Source organism: Bos indicus x Bos taurus, chromosome 16, assembly GCF_003369695.1.
Source record: "Bos indicus x Bos taurus breed Angus x Brahman F1 hybrid chromosome 16, Bos_hybrid_MaternalHap_v2.0, whole genome shotgun sequence".
NCBI lineage: Eukaryota > Metazoa > Chordata > Mammalia > Artiodactyla > Bovidae > Bos > Bos indicus x Bos taurus.
Window position 1 is genome coordinate 5,698,330 of NC_040091.1, and position 19,843 is coordinate 5,718,172.

At 37.8% G+C, this 19,843-nt stretch overlaps 1 protein-coding gene across 1 annotated transcript in view; it reads right to left on the minus strand.

Moving 5' to 3' along the window:
* Positions 1–671: 671 nt before the first annotated feature.
* LOC113906365 (complement factor H-related protein 3-like) overlaps positions 672–19,843 on the minus strand; it is a 50,336-nt gene continuing 31,164 nt past the window's right edge. The window contains exons 4-6 of the mRNA XM_027564394.1: positions 9,047–9,229; positions 1,525–1,707; positions 672–1,085 (exon numbers count right to left, since the gene is read on the minus strand). Of these exons, the coding sequence (XP_027420195.1) occupies positions 877–1,085; positions 1,525–1,707; positions 9,047–9,229 (575 nt within the window). The 3' untranslated portion in view covers positions 672–876. The remainder of the gene's footprint in view (positions 1,086–1,524; positions 1,708–9,046; positions 9,230–19,843) is intronic.

Below are 19,843 nucleotides of genomic sequence, written 5' to 3' on the forward strand. Positions count from 1 at the left end.
TTATTATGTGTACTTTGATGAACATATTGTAAAATATTATGAGATCCAACCAGTCCATCCTAAAGGAAATCAGTCCTGAATATTCATTGGAAGGACTGATGCTGAAACTGAAACTCCAACACTTTGGCCACGTGATGCAAAAAACTGCCCCATTTGAAAAGACCCTGATGCTGCGAAAGATTGAAGGCAGGAGGAGAAGGTGGTGACAGAGGATGAGATGGTTAGATGGCATCACCAACTCGATGCACAGGAGTTTGAGTAAACTCCAGGAGTTAGTACTGGACAGGGAAGGCCTGAGGTGCTGCAGTCCATGGGGTCACAAAGAGTCAGACATGACTGAATGATTGAAATGAACTGAGATGAAAATATTATGTATTTCATCGTTTTTGGTTTATTAATCTATTGATAGATGAGCAAAAGTAAGATAAACTATACTTAATTACTGACATAGGTATGACATAGTTTGCTTTTATATGTTTGTTAAGTGATATTATCAATATTTTGAAGTTTTCCATTTCTTTCCACACTTTTTTCCCATGTCTTCTAAAACAGTTTCAGAAAGCCTTCAGAAGTAATGGAGAAAGCTTTAAGAACGTTAGGAAACTGATGGATGGAAAGAGGCATGGAAGTGATTGAATCTTGCTGTAAATGTTTCATGAATAAGACACATAACATTTTGACTTGCAAAGTTTAATGAGGTACTTTTAAGAAGTGATTCATTGGTCTTCCATCTTTCAATTACATCGTTCCCACATATTTAACATAAATCTGTTTTATGATTCAAGATGAGTTAGAAACTACTTGATAAAATAAACAAAATTGAATTAATAAGGAAAAATCTGAATACATATACATATTTCAATTTTACAACTGCATTTAGTCAATGTTTTTTCCACAGCTAGGATACACCACCTTTCCTTCCAGACAAGTTGTTCGAAATGTATGTTGTGGTGTTACCGGATGATAACCATGTTGACACATGAATTCAATATTATCCTCTGTTTTAAAGTAAAGTTTTGTATCAGGTTTCCATCTTAACTGTATGTGATGTTTTCTCATCGTTTCTTCTGAAATTACACATGCCTCTAAAGTTAAAGAAAATAAACATAAAATTTTAGTAGTATGCAAATGCTTTCTATAGAATTTCAGGGTTTCAAGAACTTTGTTCCAAATATTCCTCCTCAAAACTTTTCCAAACAAATACACTGAAAATCCATAATGTAGGTTTCATCATATTAAAAATTTAATATTACAAGAATGAGATACTTCGTTTAGTGTAATCATTAAATGTTATAATGAAAGATTCATAATGTCAGTTATCATATGAAGACCTTTCATTAAGGAACCATTGTTGCTCAAACATGAAATTTTCTAACTTTATTTCTATATACAGATATGAATACTTGGTTGTAAAGCATGAAAAAGAATGGTTGTTATTTAATCCATAAAAATTCTATTAACAGTTAAACATTATGCTGTGTACAAGGATTATCCCAGGACCCAAGAGAAGTTTAAAGCATTTACCTAAGCATTTTGGTGGTTCTGACCACTCTCCATTCTGACATACTAGGTTTCTGTTTCCCTGTAGTTCATAGCAGGCCTGACACTGGTACTCAACACTCATTCCTGGAGGATACACCGATTGCAGGAGTGAGGTAATGTCTCCATTGTCTATTGGTGGAGGAGGCCCACATTTTCCTTGAGAGTCTAAAAAATAATGGTGCTTGAATTATTCAAAGACCACCCCTACAGTTTTAAATAAATAAAAATGTAGCCAAATATATAAAATCAAAACTTATGACTTCTGATGACAGAAATGATTTATAGAAGGAATTTTAATCACTTAATCAGAAATGCACATTTTAAGACCTAATTTTTACCCCCATGGAAGCACTTGAACGTGAGTGCCCAGGAGACTTTGGCTGAAGCTTGGGTTGGCGGTGGCCTGCTCCAGGGTTGGGGGCACTGAGTGCAGTAGTGCATGCATAAGACCTTTTGAAGGAGGTCAACATTATCTTCCTTACCTCCACCGTAGTTTGGCCACAGGTCAAACAACAGGGAGGGAACACAGCCTCATCCATCAACAGAAAATTTGTCTAATGATTTACTGAGCGTGGCCCCTTCCATCAGACCAAGACTCAGTTTCCTCCTGAGTCAGTCTCTCCCATCAGGAATCTTCCATAAGCCTCTTAACCTTATCCATCAGAGGGCAGACAGAATGAAAATCACAGTCACAGAACATTAACCATTCTGATCACATGGACCACAACCTTGTCTAACTCAATGAAACTCTGAACCATGCCATGTAGGGCCACTCAAGACAAATGGGTCATGGTGGCGAGTTCTGACAAAACATGGTCCACTGGAGAAGGGAATGGCAAACCACTTCAGTACTCTTGCCTTGAGAACCCCATGAAAAATATGAAAAGGCAAAAAGAAAGGATACTGTAAAATGAACTCCTCAGGTCGGTAGGTGCTCAATATGCTGCTGCAGATCAGTGAAGAAATAACTCCAGAAAGAAAAAGGAGATGGAGCCAAAGCAAAAACAACACCCAGTTGTGGATGTGACTGGTGATGGAAGTAAAGTCTGATGCTGTAAAGAGCAATAGTGCATAGGAACCTGGGATGTTAGGTTCATCAATCAAGGCAACTTGGAAGTGTCAAACAGGGATTGGTAAGAGTGAACATCAACATTTTAGGAATTAGTGAACATTAAAATGGAGTGAAATGGGTGAATTTGACTCAAATGACCATTATATCTACTACTGTGGACAAGAATCCCTTCGAAGAAATGGAGCAGCCGTGATAGTCAACAAAAGAGTCTGAAATGCAGTGCTTGGATGAAACCTCAAAAGTGACAGAATAATCTCAGTTCATTTCGAAGACAAAGCAATCAATATCACAGTAATCTAGGTCTATGCCCCGACCAGTAATGCTGAAGATGTGGAAGTTGAACAGTTTTCTGAAGACCTACAAGACCTTCTGGAACTAATACCCCAAAAAGTTGTCCTTTTCATTATAGGGGACTGGAATACAAAATAGGAAGTCGAGAGATACCTGGAGTAACAGGCAAATTTGGCTTTGAGGTACAAAATGAAGCAAGGCAAAGGCTAACAGAGTTTTGTCAAGGGAATGCTCTGGTCATATCAAATATCCACTTCCAAAAACACAAGAGAAGACTCTACACACGGACATCACCAGATGGTCAATTCCAAAATCAGATTGGTTATATTCTTTGCAGCCACAGATGGAGAAGCTCTATACAGTTAGCAAAAACAAGACTTGGAGCTGACTGTGGCTCAAATCATGAGTTTCTTGTTGCCAAATTCAGATTTAAAATGAAGAAAGTAAGGAAAACCCCTAGACCATTCAAGTATGACCTAAATCAAATCCCTGATGATTATAGACTGGAAGTGACAAATAGAGTCAAAGGATTAGATCTGATAAGAAAGAATGCCTGAAGAACTATCAACAAAGGTTAGTGACTTTGTACAGGAGGCAGTGATCAAGATCATCCCCCCCAAAAAAAGTAATGTAAAAAGGCAAAATGGTTGTCTGAGGAGGCCTTAAAAATAGCTGAGAAAAAAAGAGACGCTAGCTAAAGGCAATGGAGAAAAGGAAAGATAAACCCATTTGAATGCAGAGTTCCAAAGAATAGCAAGGAAAGATAAGAAAGCCTTCCTCAGTGATCAATGCAAAGAAATGGAGGAAAATAATAAAACGGGAAGGACTAGAGTTCTTTTCAAGAAAATTAGAGATACCAAGGGAATATTTCATGAAAAGATGGGCACAATAAAGGAGAGAAATGGTATGGACCTAACAGAGGCAGAAGATATAATAAGTTGCCAAAATACACAGAAGAACTATACAAAAAAGATCTTCATGATGCAGATAACCATGATGGTGTGATCACTCACCAACAGCGCAACATCCTGAAATGTGGAGTCAAGTGGGCCTTAGGAAGAATCACTACAAACAAAGCTAGTGGAGGTGATGGAATTCCCATTAAGCTTCTCCAAATCCTAAAAGATGATGCTGTTGAAGTACTGCACTCAATATGCCAGCAAATTTGGAAAACTAAGCAGAGGACACAGATTGGAAAAGGTCAGATTTCATCTCAATCCCAAAGAAAGACAATCCTTAAGAATGTTCAAACTACTGCAGGATTGCACTCATCTCACACACTAGCAAAGTAATGCTCAAAATTCTCCAAGTTAGCATTAAACAGTACTGAACTGTGAACTTCCAGATGTTTAAGCTGGATTTTGAAAAGGCAGAGAAACCAGAGATCAAATTGCCAAAATCCTTTGGATCATAGAAAAAGAAAGAGAATTCCAGAACATCATCTACTTCTGCTTTATTGACTATGCCAAAGCCTTTGACTGTGTGGAAAACAATTCTTTGTTGGAAAAGAATTTTCCAACAAACTGTGGAAAATTCTTAAAGAGATGAGAATAGAACACCTGACATGCCTCTTGAGAAACCTGTATGCAGGTCAAGAAGCAACAGTTAGAACTTACCAAGGAACCACAAACTGGTTCCAAATCAAGAAAGGAGTACGTCAAGGCTGTATTTTGTCACCTTGCTTATTTAACTTATATGCAGAGTACATCATGCTAAATGCTGGGCCTGATGAAGCACAAGCTGAAACAAGATTGTGCGGAGAAATATCAACAACCTCAGATATGTAGATGACACCACCTTTAATGGCAGAAAGTGAAGAATTAAAAAGTCTCTTGAGGAAAGTGAAAGAAGAGAGTGAAACGTTGCCTTAAAACTCAACGTTTGGAAAACTAAGGTCATGGCATCCGGTCCCATCACTTCATGGCAAATAGATGGAAAACAATGGAAACAGTGAGAGACTTATTTTGGGGGTCTCCAAAATCACTGCAGATGGTGACTGCAGCCATGAAATTAAAAGACATTTGTTCCTTAGAAGAAAAGTTATGATCACCTAGACAGTATATTAAAAAGCATAAATATTACTTTCCCAACAAAGTCAAAATTATGGTTTTTCCAGTAGTCATGTATGATCTTTCCCATGGTCATGTATGGGTGTGAGAGTTGGACGACAGACAAAGCTGAACACTGAAAAATTTATGCTTTTGAACTGTGGCGTTTGAGAAGACTCTTGAGAGTCCCTTGGACAACAAGGATATCCAACCAGTCAGTCCTAAAGGAGATCAGTCCTGAATATTCACTAGAAGGACTGATGATGAAGCTGAACTCCAATACTTTGGCCACCTAATCTAAAGAACTAACTCATTTGAAAAGATCCTGATGCTGGTAAATACTGAAGGTGGGAGGAGAAGGGGACGACAGAGGATGAGATGGTTGGATGGCATCACCAACTCGATGACCATGAGTTTGAGTAAGCTCTGGGAGTTGGTGATGGACAGGGAGGCCTGGAGTGCTGCAGTTCATGGGTTTGCAAAAAGTTGGACATGACTGAGTGACTGAACTGAGCGTATTTAGTCTAGAAACACACCAATGTAGAAATCTAAGACCAATCCTTTCCCTGTCTTGATCTACAGGAGCCAAGAAAATAGCCCTCATTTCCACCCACATGATGGGGGAACAAGAAACCTCTGCCTTTTCTCCTAATTCAGAGGAAGCTGGATGGGAAACTTTGACTTGCACCCTACATGGCAGTAATGGAGGCCTGACTAATGAGGGAGTCCAATAACATCCTTAGTCTCAAGATATAAAAGCTCATCTGTCCGAATAAAGTTGAAAATCATTTATCAGGCCAAGACCAGGTAAGGCTCAAAAGAGAAAAAACAACAGAAGAAAACACTGAGATGACACAGATATGGAAATTTTGGATGAAGGCTTTTAAAAATCCAGTCCAATTGACAGAACCAGAAAATAAGTTATTTAAAAAACTACATGGCTCAACAATACACTGCAGACAGCAGAAGGATGAGTAAGCTTGAAGATAAACTAACTTTGAAAATAGACTGAAAAGAAAATGGACATAGCTTCAAGGACCTGTGGGAAGATAGCAAAGAACTGTTGAACATGAAATCGAAGATAATGAATAATAGATAAAATAATAATGGCCGAGTTCTCTGTGCCATTATTTTCTGATGGCCCAAATGGAAAGAAAATCCAAAAGAAAGAGGGTATGTGTATATGTGTAGTTGATTCACTTTGATGTACACTAGAAACTAACACAATATTGTAGAGGAAATGCACTCCAAAATTATTCTTGAAAAACAATGGCTAAAAATTTCTCAAATAGGGCATATGACTTAGCGACTAACCAAAACAACAGCTACGTATTAAAAATGCTCAGTGAATTCCAAATGGGATAGATCCAAAGAACTTAATGTCAAGATACATTATAATCAGTTCCTGTTATGTTGTTCAGTCACTCAGTCGTTTCTGAATCTTTGCAACCCCATGGACTGTAGCAAGCCAGGCTTCCCTGTCCCTCACTAACTCCCAGAGTTGCTCAAAGTCTTGTCCATTCTGTCGATCATGCTATCCAACCATCTCATCCTCTGATGTCCCTTCTCCTCCTGTGCTTAATCTTTTCCAATATCAAGTTCTTTTCCAATGAGTCAGCTCTTTGCATCAGGTGACCAAAGTATTGGCACTTCAGCTTCAGCATCTGTCCTTCCAATGTATAGTCAGGACTGATTTCTTTTAGGATTGACTGGCTTGATCTTGAAGTCTAAGTGATTCTCAAGAGTTTTCTTCAGCACTACTGTTGAAGAGTATCAGTTCCTTGGTAGTCAGCCTTTGTTGTGGTCAAACATTCAGAGCTGTACTTGACTACTTGAAAAGCCATAACTTTGACAACACGAACATTTGTTGGTAAAGTGATGTCTCTGCTTTTTAATATGCTGTCGACATTTTTATAGCTTTTCTTCCGAGGAGCAAGTGTCTTTTGATTTCATGGCTGCAGTCACCATCCACAGTGATTGTGAAGCTGAAAAAAAGGAAGTCTGTCACTGTTTCCATTTTTCCCCATTTTTGCCATGCAGTGATGGAACCCAATGCCATGATCTTCATTTTTTAATGTTGAGTTTTAAGCCAGCTGTTTCAATCTTCTTTTGCCATCATCAAGAGGTTCTTTAGTTCCTCTTTGCTTTCTCTCATTAGAGTAATGTCATCTGTGTTTCTGAAGTTATCAGTGTTTTTCTTAGCAATCTTTTTTTTTTTTATTCCTTTATTTCTCATGTGTTCCCCATCCTGAACCCTCCACCCTCCTCCCTCCCCACACCATCCCTCTGGGCCGTCCCAGTGCACCAGCCCCAAGCATCCAGCATCGTGCATCGAACCTGGACTGGCATCTCGTTTCATACATGACATTTCACATGTTTCAATACCATTCTCCCAAATCTTCCCACCCTCTCCCTCTCCCACAGAGTCCATAAGCCTGTTCCATACATCAGTGTCTCCTCTGCTGTCTTGTATACATCTTAGCAATCTTGATTCCAGCTTGTGATTCTTCCAGCCTGATATTTTATATGACGTGTTCTGCATATAAGTCAAATGAGCAGGGTGACAATATACAGCCTTGACATACTCCTTTTCCAATTTTGAACCAGTTTATTGCTCCATGTCTGGTTCTAACTGTCAGTTCCTTACTTGCATACTGGTTTCTCGGGAGGCAGATAAGGTGGTCAATTAGACTTTCCCAGTTTTGAACCAATTTGTTGCTCCATGTCTGGTTCTAACTGTTGGCTCTTTACCTGCATACTGGTTTCTCAGGAGGAAGGTAAAGTATTCAATTAGACCCATCTCATTAAGAATTGTCCACAGTGTGTTGTGATCCACACAGTCAAAGACTTTAGTGTAGTCAATGAAGTAGAAGTAGATGTTTTTCTGTGTTTCCTTTGCTTTTTCTGTGATCCAACAGACGTTGTCAATTTAATCTCTAGTCCTACACCTTTCTAAATTTAGCTTGTACATCTCCAACTATATTTTTTCCAACTATATTTTTAATTGTTGTATATTCTTTATACTTATCAAGGTTGAATACAAACATAGTTCTATTATTTGTAGCTATTTACAAGAAAATATATTAACAATATTAGTTTTCACCTACACCATAGATTGATGTTAATAAAGGTTTAAATAATTTACTTCAAATTTCATAATGTGTTAAAGCAAAATTATGCTAGTAACATATAATAATAGAAACATTTTTTCAGAAAAAGAGTGTTAGGATGGAAAATTGTCATATATTAATATAAAATAAGCTTGATATGGGGTGACTTTTTTAATTTTGAGGGTGTAGTGCTTGTAGCAAGCACAGACATTGGAAAACATAAAACAGAAATAGTAGAAATGGATATTATAAATCTTAAAGTGAATAATTAAAATATCACCTCAAAAATATCACTGTGCAGCTTTGGGATGAAAAAGACAAATTCAGCAGACTGTTCTTAGAAAATCTACATAAATATCTATGTGTTGCTACAGGATAACTTTCAGCATAGCAGAATTTGGTCCTGTCTAGAAGTGTTTCTCTGTCTCCACTAACTAGATGTTTATGAAGATTTCCTAAGAAAGAATTTTTCACAAAGATATCTACCCTAGACATTCTAACATATGAACTATACATCACGTTATTTGAAGCTTATGTGCCATGACCTTACATCTTTGCATAAAAAAATAACTTTAAGGCTTAGGAGGAGAGACTCTGGCTTAAGAGTCCCCTAAAATAAAAGCAGATGCAATCAGCATAAAGGTCTCAGCTAAAAATAAATGAATTTATCTCAGAATACTGATAAGGCTCCTAGCAAAATTGTTTTTTAGTCACAAGATGTTTTAAAGTGAAAAAACCTTGACCTAAAGGGTACAATGATATTCTACTCCACTATAATTAATCATTAAAAAAATGATATACATTTCCCAAAGCTTTGTACCTGATCTTTTCAAATACAACCATGGAACCACAAACATTCCATATGACTATCCCTCAGGAAAAAAAGAAAGAAAGAAAGAAAAAAGGATAAAAATATATAGTTAAAGAGTACTTTTATATAGTTACCATCAGCATAAAGAATACTAAGATAATGAATTACTTACTAATGCAAACAGGTTGAGATGACCATCCATTTTGCAGACATGTAATCAAGCCTGATGTCTTACCATCTGCTGTTACATATCCTGATTTACACTTATATTCTGTTTGTTTATTTAGGGGATACATAGAGGTAGATTCAGACAAAAATCCATTCTCAATTGTTATATTGTATTTTGAACATGTTTCTAAAAGGGAGAAAGCGTAAAGAAAAGGTAAGCATATATTTGATACACATTTCATAAGGACCGAAATAAGGTATATGATACAAAAAAGGAGAGTGGTTTATAACTATTAAACAGAAAAATCTAATCATTTAAGTTCCTGTGTCAGACAGAAAAGCACAAAAGAAAAAACTATGAGCTTCCAAAGATATTAAATGAATTCACTTTATTTTCGTATTCTACTACTACTACTTCTAAGTCACTTCAGTCATGTCCAATTCTGTGCGACCCAGAGACAGCAGCCCACCAGGCTCTGCCATCCCTGGGATTCTCCAGGCAAGAACACTGGAGTGGGTTGCCATTTCCTTCTCCAATGCATGAAAGTGAAAAGTAAAAGTGAAGTCGCTCAGTCGTGTCTGACTCTTCGCAACCCCATAAACTGAAGCCTACCAGGCTTCTCGGTCCATGGGATTTTCCAGGCAAGAGTACTGGAGTGGGTTGCCATTGCCTTCTCCTCCATATTCTAGAACAATGCAAGATTTAAAATATTCAGAATCTCTTCTAGGAAATTATTAGAAATCTGTTTGTCTAAATGATCTGGAATCCCACAGCATGTCAGAAATCTTTTAGCAATGGGTTTCCTTTCCTGAGATTTGTTGAAAGTATTGTCTAGTCAGGATCTCTTAAACAACCCAGAACACAGATCAGGTGATGATCATAGAATCTTCCACCATAGTGACCCCAGCCTTTGCCTCTGAGAATGTGAAATGTTGTCATCAAAACTGGGTGCATATCAGTACATGGAGTTCAATGAAGATGACAAAGATCAATACATGCATTGTAGACCTCAGTCTACTAAGGTCAAAATGCTGATCCTTCAAACCATGAATAACTAAACTTGGAAAAGTACAATTCTGTCACTTACTAGATATCTTCATAGCACTCAACTAATTTTTTTTAGTAATGCATGGATAAAGAAGAAATGAAAAGAGAAAACTTTGACTATTTTGAATTGAATGAAAATAAAACCATGATAAGTAAAGTTTTATAAGATTTATGAGATGACACAAAAGTGTCATCTGAGGGGAACTTTAAAATTACATAGCAATAATAGAACATGATAAAGACTAAAAATCAATAATTGTTTTTACTTAAAGTTGAAAATAGAAAAGCAAACAAACCCAACACATACAATTTGGAAAGAATGCAGTGGTATTAGTAAGAGAATGGAATAGACCACCTTGACCTCTCCTTCCCTCCACAGACACACTGAATTAACAGCTATGTGTGTATCAGCTCCTTTATTCAAAATAGAAAGAGTAGATGAGAAGTTCTGCATTTAAGGCAAGTGAGAAAATGCCAAATCCTAAGTGGCAGAAAAACTAAGACACATTGCTGCAATAAAATCCATGCAGCAGAGGACCATACAATTTGAAGGGAACACTCAACTCCCAGCTTCTCCTGGGAGAAGAGTTTGATCCACAACCTAGGTCTCCGATTTTCCCACTGATAGTCCAGGGTCAGGCTTCCAATTAGCCTGCCTCTGAGAAGCCTAGGATTTCCAATCTCCTGGGATTACAGAAATTAAGTGGCAGTTATGAATCTGTATCAGCACTTCTCACAGGTCTTCCCCTAGCTTAATGAAGAGTGAGCAACTCCCAGTTTCTCCATGGAAGGAGTCAGACGGCACATCTGGACCTTCATCTTTTCCAGCTCTGCCTGAGGAATTGGCTTCTAACTAACCTGTCCCTGAGAGCTGATGAAACCCAAACTTTGTATGGTGCCTGGGGACTACAAAGAGCTAAATCATGGTGCAGAAGGCACAAGGTTTGAAGTAGCATGCAGGCATTTGCCACAGCTCCTCTCCCCAGTTCAGTGCAGAGTGAGCGAGGTGATAAACTCCAATTGCCTGCTCTGCCAACTATTCTGACTTGTAGATCACTGCATACTCTCATCTCCTTGAGGAATCTGACTATAAACACAGAAGTTTGGATGAGCAGAGAGGTTAGAGAGGCACCCAAAATTCTGGCCATGCTGATTGAAAGGGCTGAATTCTGGCAAGGTTCTACATATGAGGTCAGTCTTTGAAGACTAGGACAATTGGATGTTTAGTGTAAAGTACAGATATCCACACAGAGAGTCAAGAAAAATGATCAATTGAGAAGTATGTTCAAATGAGAAGAATAAGATATCCACTGCTTTTTATCTGACCCAAGAACAGAAATTGGACATCCATCCACAGCAAACCTGACTTGTAATGAGGTGTGGGTTCAATATCATACAATGAGATCCATGATGGTGGAAGAGTTGGTGCACGTGGAGTACATCGCTCTCCACGGATACATCAGGAATACACCTCCAGACACAGAAGATCTTGCAGAACACCAACTGAGAACCCGACCACTGGAAAAGAATATATAGAATCAGGAAACACTCAGCAGGAAAAACGAAGGAGGGCCAAAAAGAGGAGAGTGAGTAGAACTGGATCTGTACCTTGGGTGGGGGAACTGAAGCAGGAACAGAGCTGCATGGGAGGGCAAATATTTGCAACAGAGGTGAAGCATTGAGGCTGTTAGAGAGTGAAGCAGCTGATTGGTGAGAGTCTGAACAGAATGAGAATCACACAGACAATCCTTGCCACAGCCATAATACCCAAGACAGGGATACAAGTCCTCTAGAAAGTGCTGTAGCTTGGAGCTGGAACATAGACATTGGAAAACAATCCCAGGGCAAGGTCTGCTGTTGACTGAATGGAGATGGTGTGAGGGAACCTGAGAGAGGAGGGTGCAGTGGAAAATGCTTATGAAGGAAAGCCAGCTAACCTGGAGGCAGAGTGATACTGCTGAGTCACACACAGAGGATGGAGCCATCTCTGCAGCCTCTCTCTCTGTGCATATCAGCACCAGACAGCTGAAACAATCCAAGGAGGGTAACCCTTTAAGGACCTCATGTAAAAGCAACACAGAAGGACCCCAGATAGGGTGATCTTTAAGTCCCTGATGTGATAAACAACAATGACCCTAAATGTGGGGGCCCTGTAAGTGCCTGAAGGGGTGAAGCAACAGAGAAGGACCATCCAAAGAGGCCCTCTGATGGCCAGGTGCCAGAAGCTAGGAAAAGACTCTAATCAGGCCATAGTTCCTGCAGTTGTGTCTGTTGGTTTCCCTGCACACGCGGCACTGCCAGGGTTCCCATAATTCAAGCAGCTGTGTCACATCCATGCTAAATCCTCACTGGGTAGAGCTGTCGGAAGCTAGAAAAATCCCTAATAATCACATACCTCCTGACAATAGCCACCAGCTATGTTTCTGGCATGGCCAAGGTTCCCATTATCCAAGCTCCTGTGTCACTCCCATGCTCAATCCCCACAAGGACAGAGCAACCAGAGGCTACGAAAAACCCTAAGGGCACCATATTTCCAGCTGTCCTAGCCAGTGGCTCCCCTTAGTACCTGGTACTGCCAGCACCCCTGCAATCCAAGCAACTGCACCACCTCCATATTCGGTCCTCCCTGAGGCACACTCAAGTCCTCCTGTGGAGCCTCAGGAGTAAACTCCTGTGGATGACTCACATGCACAGGTGGAGATAAAACCACAAGTGAAATCCAGGGGCAGGTGGTTAAGGAAGAGAACCCAAACATTCCCACCAGTGCTGCAAGCTGAAAATTGAATCCACATGATCAACTGGCAGACTTTGTATCTATGGAATATATGAAGGACAATGAGAGTTCCTGCAAAAGAAAACACACTAGCAATGGCAGATGTAGACATCAGAGCAAGAACATGTAGGGGGAGGACCAGATTAGACTCTGATCTGCCCAATGACAGGTCCAGAGACTAGCCCAGAACTGGAGAGCATCCTAGGGAGGTGAGGTGGACTGTGACTCACATTGAGGAAAAGGATGCTGACAACTGATCCAAGAAAAATGGTTATTATTTTTATATTTTAACTTGTTCGGTAGTAGCTACTTGGTTTTTACCTTTTTTTTTTTTTTTGCTTCCTCTTGTTCTATTTGTTGATTTTAATACTATTAAATCTATTTATGCTTTTGAGAAACTTTTTAAATCACACTTTTAATTTCCTTTAAATACTTCTTCCTCCACACTGGTGTTTTGTGGGTTTTGTGCATTTTTTCCTCTTTTTAACTTTCAATGTTTAAAAAAATATATATTATTTTTCCACATATATTCTTTTGTTTGCTTTTCTTATTCTTTTCCTGTTTTGTTACTCTTTAATATATATGAAATTTATTTATCTACCTCTTTTTAAATTTTCTTTTCTAATCTTTCTTTCTTTCCTTCCTTTTCTTTTTCTCACTGTTTATTAGTCTGTTTTGCTTTAGTTGCTTTATTCCCCAGTTGACACATGGCTTTAGTTTTGTTTCCAGTTTATGCTTTTAGCCAGTTTTGTTAATAACTAGTTGATATCATTTTTGCTTTCATTTACTCACTGGATAAATCTCTTCTACTTTTCTTCTTCTTTGTTTGTTTTACACTGTTTTTTTCTTTTTTTTAATGTGTGTATATGCATGTGTATATATCCCATTATTTTTCTGAGTACTTGCCTGATTTTGTATTTGACATCTGTCTGGGGTTTGCATTTTGTTTCTTGTTTTAGTGTGTTTGTTTTAATCTTCTTTAATGCCATTACAAACCACCTGTGGAATCTCACTTCCCTGGCCAGAGATCAGGCCCAGAGCCTTTGCAGTGGGAGCACTGACAAGACTCTAGACTGCCACAAAACTCCTAAACCCAGGGAGTATTTATTAGTGAGAACTCCCACAAAGGCCTCTGCTTATCTACACCTGGCATCACCCAGCTTCCAGCAGCACCCAGTGTAGGATGCCTCCCCCCCCCAAAAAAAAAAAGATAAAAACACAAACCCAGTCATCAGCAAACAGGATCTCCACCTCATAAAGTCCTGACAATTAAAGGAAAAAAAAAAAAAAAAAACTTACCTCCTTTCACCAGAGTACAAACAAAAGTCACAGCCAAAAGAAGCCTACACAAACCACTGGCACAACCTTACACACCAAGGGGAGAAAGCAAAAGGAAGGAGGAATTCAACCTGAAATCCTGAGAAAAGGAGACATCAAATACAATAATGAAAAAAAAGAAAAATGCAGAAAAATATTGCTCAAATGAAGAAACAAACTAGAAGCACAAAAGACCAAAAAAAAAAAAAAAAAAAGAAAGAAAAAAGAAATAGGGAAAATACCTGAAAAAGAATTCAGTGTAATGATAGGAAAGATGTTCCAAAACCTTGAAAAGAGAATGGATAATATGCGAAGAAGCAATCAACAAATTAACACAATAACCAAGGATATAGAAGAAATAAAGAATAAACCAATAAAGATAAATAACACAATTATGAAAATAAAAAATTCTCTAGAAGGAAACAATAATAGATTATCTAAAGCATAAGAATGAAACAGTGAGCTGGAAGATTAAATGGTGAAAGTAGTTGCTGATGAGCAGAATCAAGGAAAAAAAGTGAAAAGAATTGAGGAGAGCTTTGGAGACCTCGGGGACAGTATTTAACTCACCAACATTTGAGTTATAGGGGTCTCAGAAGAAGAAGAGAAAAGAAAGTCACAAAGAAAATTTTTGAATATATTATAGTGAAAAGTTTTCTAGCATGGGAAAGGAAAACATCATCCAAGTTCAAGAAGCACAGAGAGTCCAATACAGGATAAACCCAAGGAGAAACACGTCGAGACACATAACCATCAACAGAGATTAAACACAAGAAAAGAATATTAAAAGCATTAAGGGAAAACAACAAGTAACACACAAGGGAAAACCCATTCAATTAACAGCTGATCTTTCAGCAGAAACTCTGCAGGTCAGAAAGGAATGGCAGGATATGTTTAAAGTACTTAAAGGGAAAAATCTACAAGTAAGATTACTCTACCTGGCAAGGATTTCATTCAACATTGATGGAAAAGTTAAAATCTTTACAGACAAGCAGAAGTTAAGAGAATTTAGCACCACCAAACCAGCTTTACAACAAATATTAAAGAGACTTATAAGCATAAGACAAAGGAAAGACCTACAAGAAACACAAAATAATTAAGAAAATGCTAATTTGAACATATAGCATTATATTATATTATAATAGGAAAATGCTAATAGTAAAATATAAATAATTACTTTAAATGTAAACAGATTAAACTCTCCAACCAAAAGACACAGATTGGCTGAATGGATACGAAGACAAGACCCATATATATGGTATCTACAAGAGACCCTCTTCAGACCTAGAGATACATACAGACCAAAATTAAAAGGATGGAAAAACATATTCCATGAACACGGAAATCAAAAGGAAGTTGGAGTGGCAATTCTCATTTCTGACAAAACAGACTTTAAAATAAAGAATATTATATGAAATAAAGAAGGGACATTATATAATGATCAAGGGATCAATCCAAGAAGAAGACATAATTCTATACATATGCACCCAACATAGAAGCACCTCAATGCATAAGGCAAATACTAACAAACAAAAAAGCAGAAATTGACAGCAACAAAATAATGGTAAGGGATGTTAACACACAATAATTGTAAGGGATGTAAACAATGGACAGCTTATCAAAACAGAAAATTAATAAGGAAACATAAACCATAAATGAAACATAGACCAAATGGACCTAATTGATATCTTCAGAACCTTCCATCCAAATGCATAAGAATAAACCTTCTTCTCAAGTGTGCATGGGATATTTTCCAGGATAGACCATATCTTGGGTCACAAATCAAACTTCAATAATTTTTAAAAAATTTAAATCATATGAAGCATCTTTTCTGACCACAATACTATGAGAATAGATATCAAATAGATGGGAAATGGTAAAAACACAAACACTTGGAGACTAAACAATATGCTTTTACATAACAGACTGGTTTTTGAATAAATCAAAAGGGAAATCAAAGAATTCTTGAAGCAAATGACAATGAAAACACAACAACTCAAAACCTATAGGATGCAGCAAAACAGTTCTAAAAGGGAAGTTTATAGGAAGAAACAAGGAAAACATCAAATACCCAACCTAACTTACACCTAAAACAACTCGATAAAGAAGGCAGAAAACAAACCCAAAGTTAGTAGAAGGAAAGAAATCCTAAAGATCAGAGCAGAAATACATGAAAAAGAAAGGAAGGAACAATAGTAAAGACTAATAAAACTAAAGGCTGCTTCTTTGAGAAGACAAACAAAATTGACAAGCAATTAGGCAAACTCATCAAGAAAAAATGGGAGAAGAATCAAATCAACAATATTAGTAATGAGAAAGGAGAAGTTACAACAGAAATACAAATGATCATAAGAAACTATTATGAGCAATTATATGCCAATAAAATAGACAACCTGAAAGCAATGGATATATTCTTAGAAAAGTTCAATCTTCCAAGACTGAATCAGGAAGAAATAGAAATTATGAACAAACCAATTACATGCACTGAAATAAAAAATGTGATCAAAAAATTCTCAAAAAATTAAAGCAGAGGGCCTGATAGTTTCACAGATGAGTTCTCTCAAACATTTAGAGAAGAGCTAATAATATTCCTATAAACTCTTTCAAAAACTGCAGAGGAAGGAGCACTTCCAAACTCATTCTAGAAGGCCATCATCACCCTTATACCAAAACCAGACGAAGACAACATAAAAAATAAAATTACAGGCCAATGTCATTGATGAAAATAGATGGAAAAATCCTCAACAGAGAACTAGCAAACAGAATTCATAAATACATTAAAAAGATAGTACACTATGATATGGAGAAGGCAATGGCACCCCACTCCAGTACACGTGCCTGGAAAATCCCATGGATGGAGGAGCCTGGTGGGCTGCAGTCCATGGGGTCACTAAGAGTCAGACACGACTGAGGGACTTCACTTTCACTTTTCACATTCATGCATTGGAGAAGGAAAAGGCAGCCCACTCCAGTGTTCTTGCCTGGAGAATCCCAGGGATGAGGGAGCCTGGTGGTCTGCCTTCTATGGGGTCGCATAGAGTCGGACATGACTGAAGCGACTTAGCAGCAGCACACCATGATGAAGTTGGGTTTATTCCACAGATGCAAACATTCTTCAGTATACACAAATCCATCAGTGTGATATACTATATTAATAATTGCAAGATAAATCCATATGGTAATCAAAATAAATAGAGAAAAAGTTTCTGAAAATTTCAACACCTGTTTATGATAAATACTCTTCAAAAAATGAGCAAAGAGGGAAACTACCCCAACATAATAAAGACCATATATGAGAAACCCAGAGCAGACATTATTCTCGATGGTGAAAAACTGAAAGCATACCCTCTAAGATCAGGAAAAGACAAGGGAGCCCACTGTCACCACTATTAGTCAGCATTGTTTGGAAGCCTTAGCTACAGCAGAGGAGAAAAAGAAATAAAAGGAATCCAGATTGGAAAAGAAGAAGCAAAACTCTCATTGTTTGCACACAGACGATACTACACATAGAAAACCCAAAAGATACTATCAGAAAATTACAAGAGGTAATCAGTGAAATTAGCAAAATGACAGGATACAAAATGAATACACAAAAATCACCTGAATCCCTATGTACTAACAATGAAACATCATAAAGATAAATTAAGGTATCCTGCCATTTACCATAGCAACAAAAAGAAGAAAATGCCTAGGAATAAACCTACCTAGGGAGAAATAAGAGCTGTATACAGAAAAGTACAAGACCCTGAGGAAAGATATCAAAGACAACATAAACAGATGGAGAGATATTCCATATTCTGGGGTTGGAAGAATCAACACTGTGAAAATGACTAAACTACTCAATATAATCTACAGTTTCAATGCTATTTGTATTTAATTACCAAAGGTGTTTTTCCAGAACTAGAACAAAAAGTCCCACAATTCATAGGGAAACACAAAAAACCTGAATAGCCAAAGCAATCTTGAGAAAGAAAAATAAAGCTTAGGAATAAACCTTCCTGATTTTGAACTGACTACAAAGCTAGAGTCATCCAGCCAGTATGGTACTGGCAGAAAAACAGAAATATAGACCAATGGGACAAGATAGAAAGCCCAGAAATAAGCCCACACACCTATGGATAGCTTATGTTTGAAAAGGAGGCAAGAGTATACAATGGGGCAAAGAGAGTTTCTTCTATAAATGCTTCTGGGAAATCTTGACAGCTACGTGGAAAATAATGAAATTAGACTACTTCCTAACACCATCCACAAAGATAAACTAAAAATGGATGGAAAACACAGGCAGAACACCCTACGTCATAAATCACAAGATCCTCTATGACCCACCTCGTAGAGTAGTGGAATAAAAATGAAGGTAATCAAGTGGGACATAATTAAACTTAAAAGCTTCTCCATAGCAAAGGAAATTATTAATAGGGTGAAAAGACAATGCTGAGAATGGGAAAAAATAACAACAAATGAAACAACAGACAAAGGATTAATTTCCAAAAGATGCAAGCAGCTCAACAAAACAATACCAGAAAAACAAAAAACCCAATCAAAAAGTGGGAAAAAAAACTAAACAGACATTTGTCCAAAGACCTACGATGGCTAATAGACCCATGAATATATTTGCAGCATCACTCATTATTGCTGCTGTTGCCAAGTCGCTTCAGTCGTGTCCAACTCTGTGCGACCCCATGGACTGCAGCCTACCAGGCTTATCTGTCCATGGGATTCTCCAGGCAAGAACACTGGAGTGGGTTGCCATTTCCTTCTCCTCACTCATCATTAGAGAAATTCAATTCAAAACTACAATGAGATATCACTTCACACCAGTCAGAATGGACATGATCAAAAAGTCTACAAATAAATTCTGGAGAGGGTGTGGAGAAAAAGGAACCCTCTTGCATTGTTATTGAGAATGTACATTGATACAGCTGCTATACAGAACAGTATAGAGAGTCATTACAAAGTGAGGAATAAAGCCACTATATGACCCACCAATCCCACTCCTAGGTATATACCCTGTGGAAACAAAGATTGAAAAGGACACATATACCCCTATCACAGTTCTATTTAGGACATGGAAGCTAGGACATGGAAGCAACATTGCTGTCCATTGACAGATGAATAGATAAAGAAGCTGTGCTACATATATACAATGGAATATTATTCAGCCATAAAAAGGAATGCACTTGATGCAGTCCTAAAGAGGTGGATGAACATAGAGCCTAGTATACAGAGTCAAGTAAGTCAGAAAGAGAAAAGCAAATATCATACAGTAACACATATACATGGAATCTAGAAATATTGTACTGATAAACCTATTTGCACAGCAGCAATAGAGACACAGACACTGAGAACAGACTTATGGACATGGCTGACAGGGAGGAAGTAGAGGGTGGGATGTATGGAGAGGGTTAGCATGAAAACTAACACGAACACATGTAAAATAGACAGTCAATGAGAATTTGCTGTATGACTCAGGGAACTCAAAACAGAGCTCAGTAACATCCTAGAAAGGTGGGATGGGCAGGGAAATGGGAGAGATGTTCATGTAGGAGGGGACAAGAGTAAATCTATGGCTGATTCTTGTTGATACTTGGTAGAACCCAACATTACACTGTAAAGTAAGTATCAGTTCAGTTCAGTTCAGTCACTCAGTTGTGTCCGACTCTTTG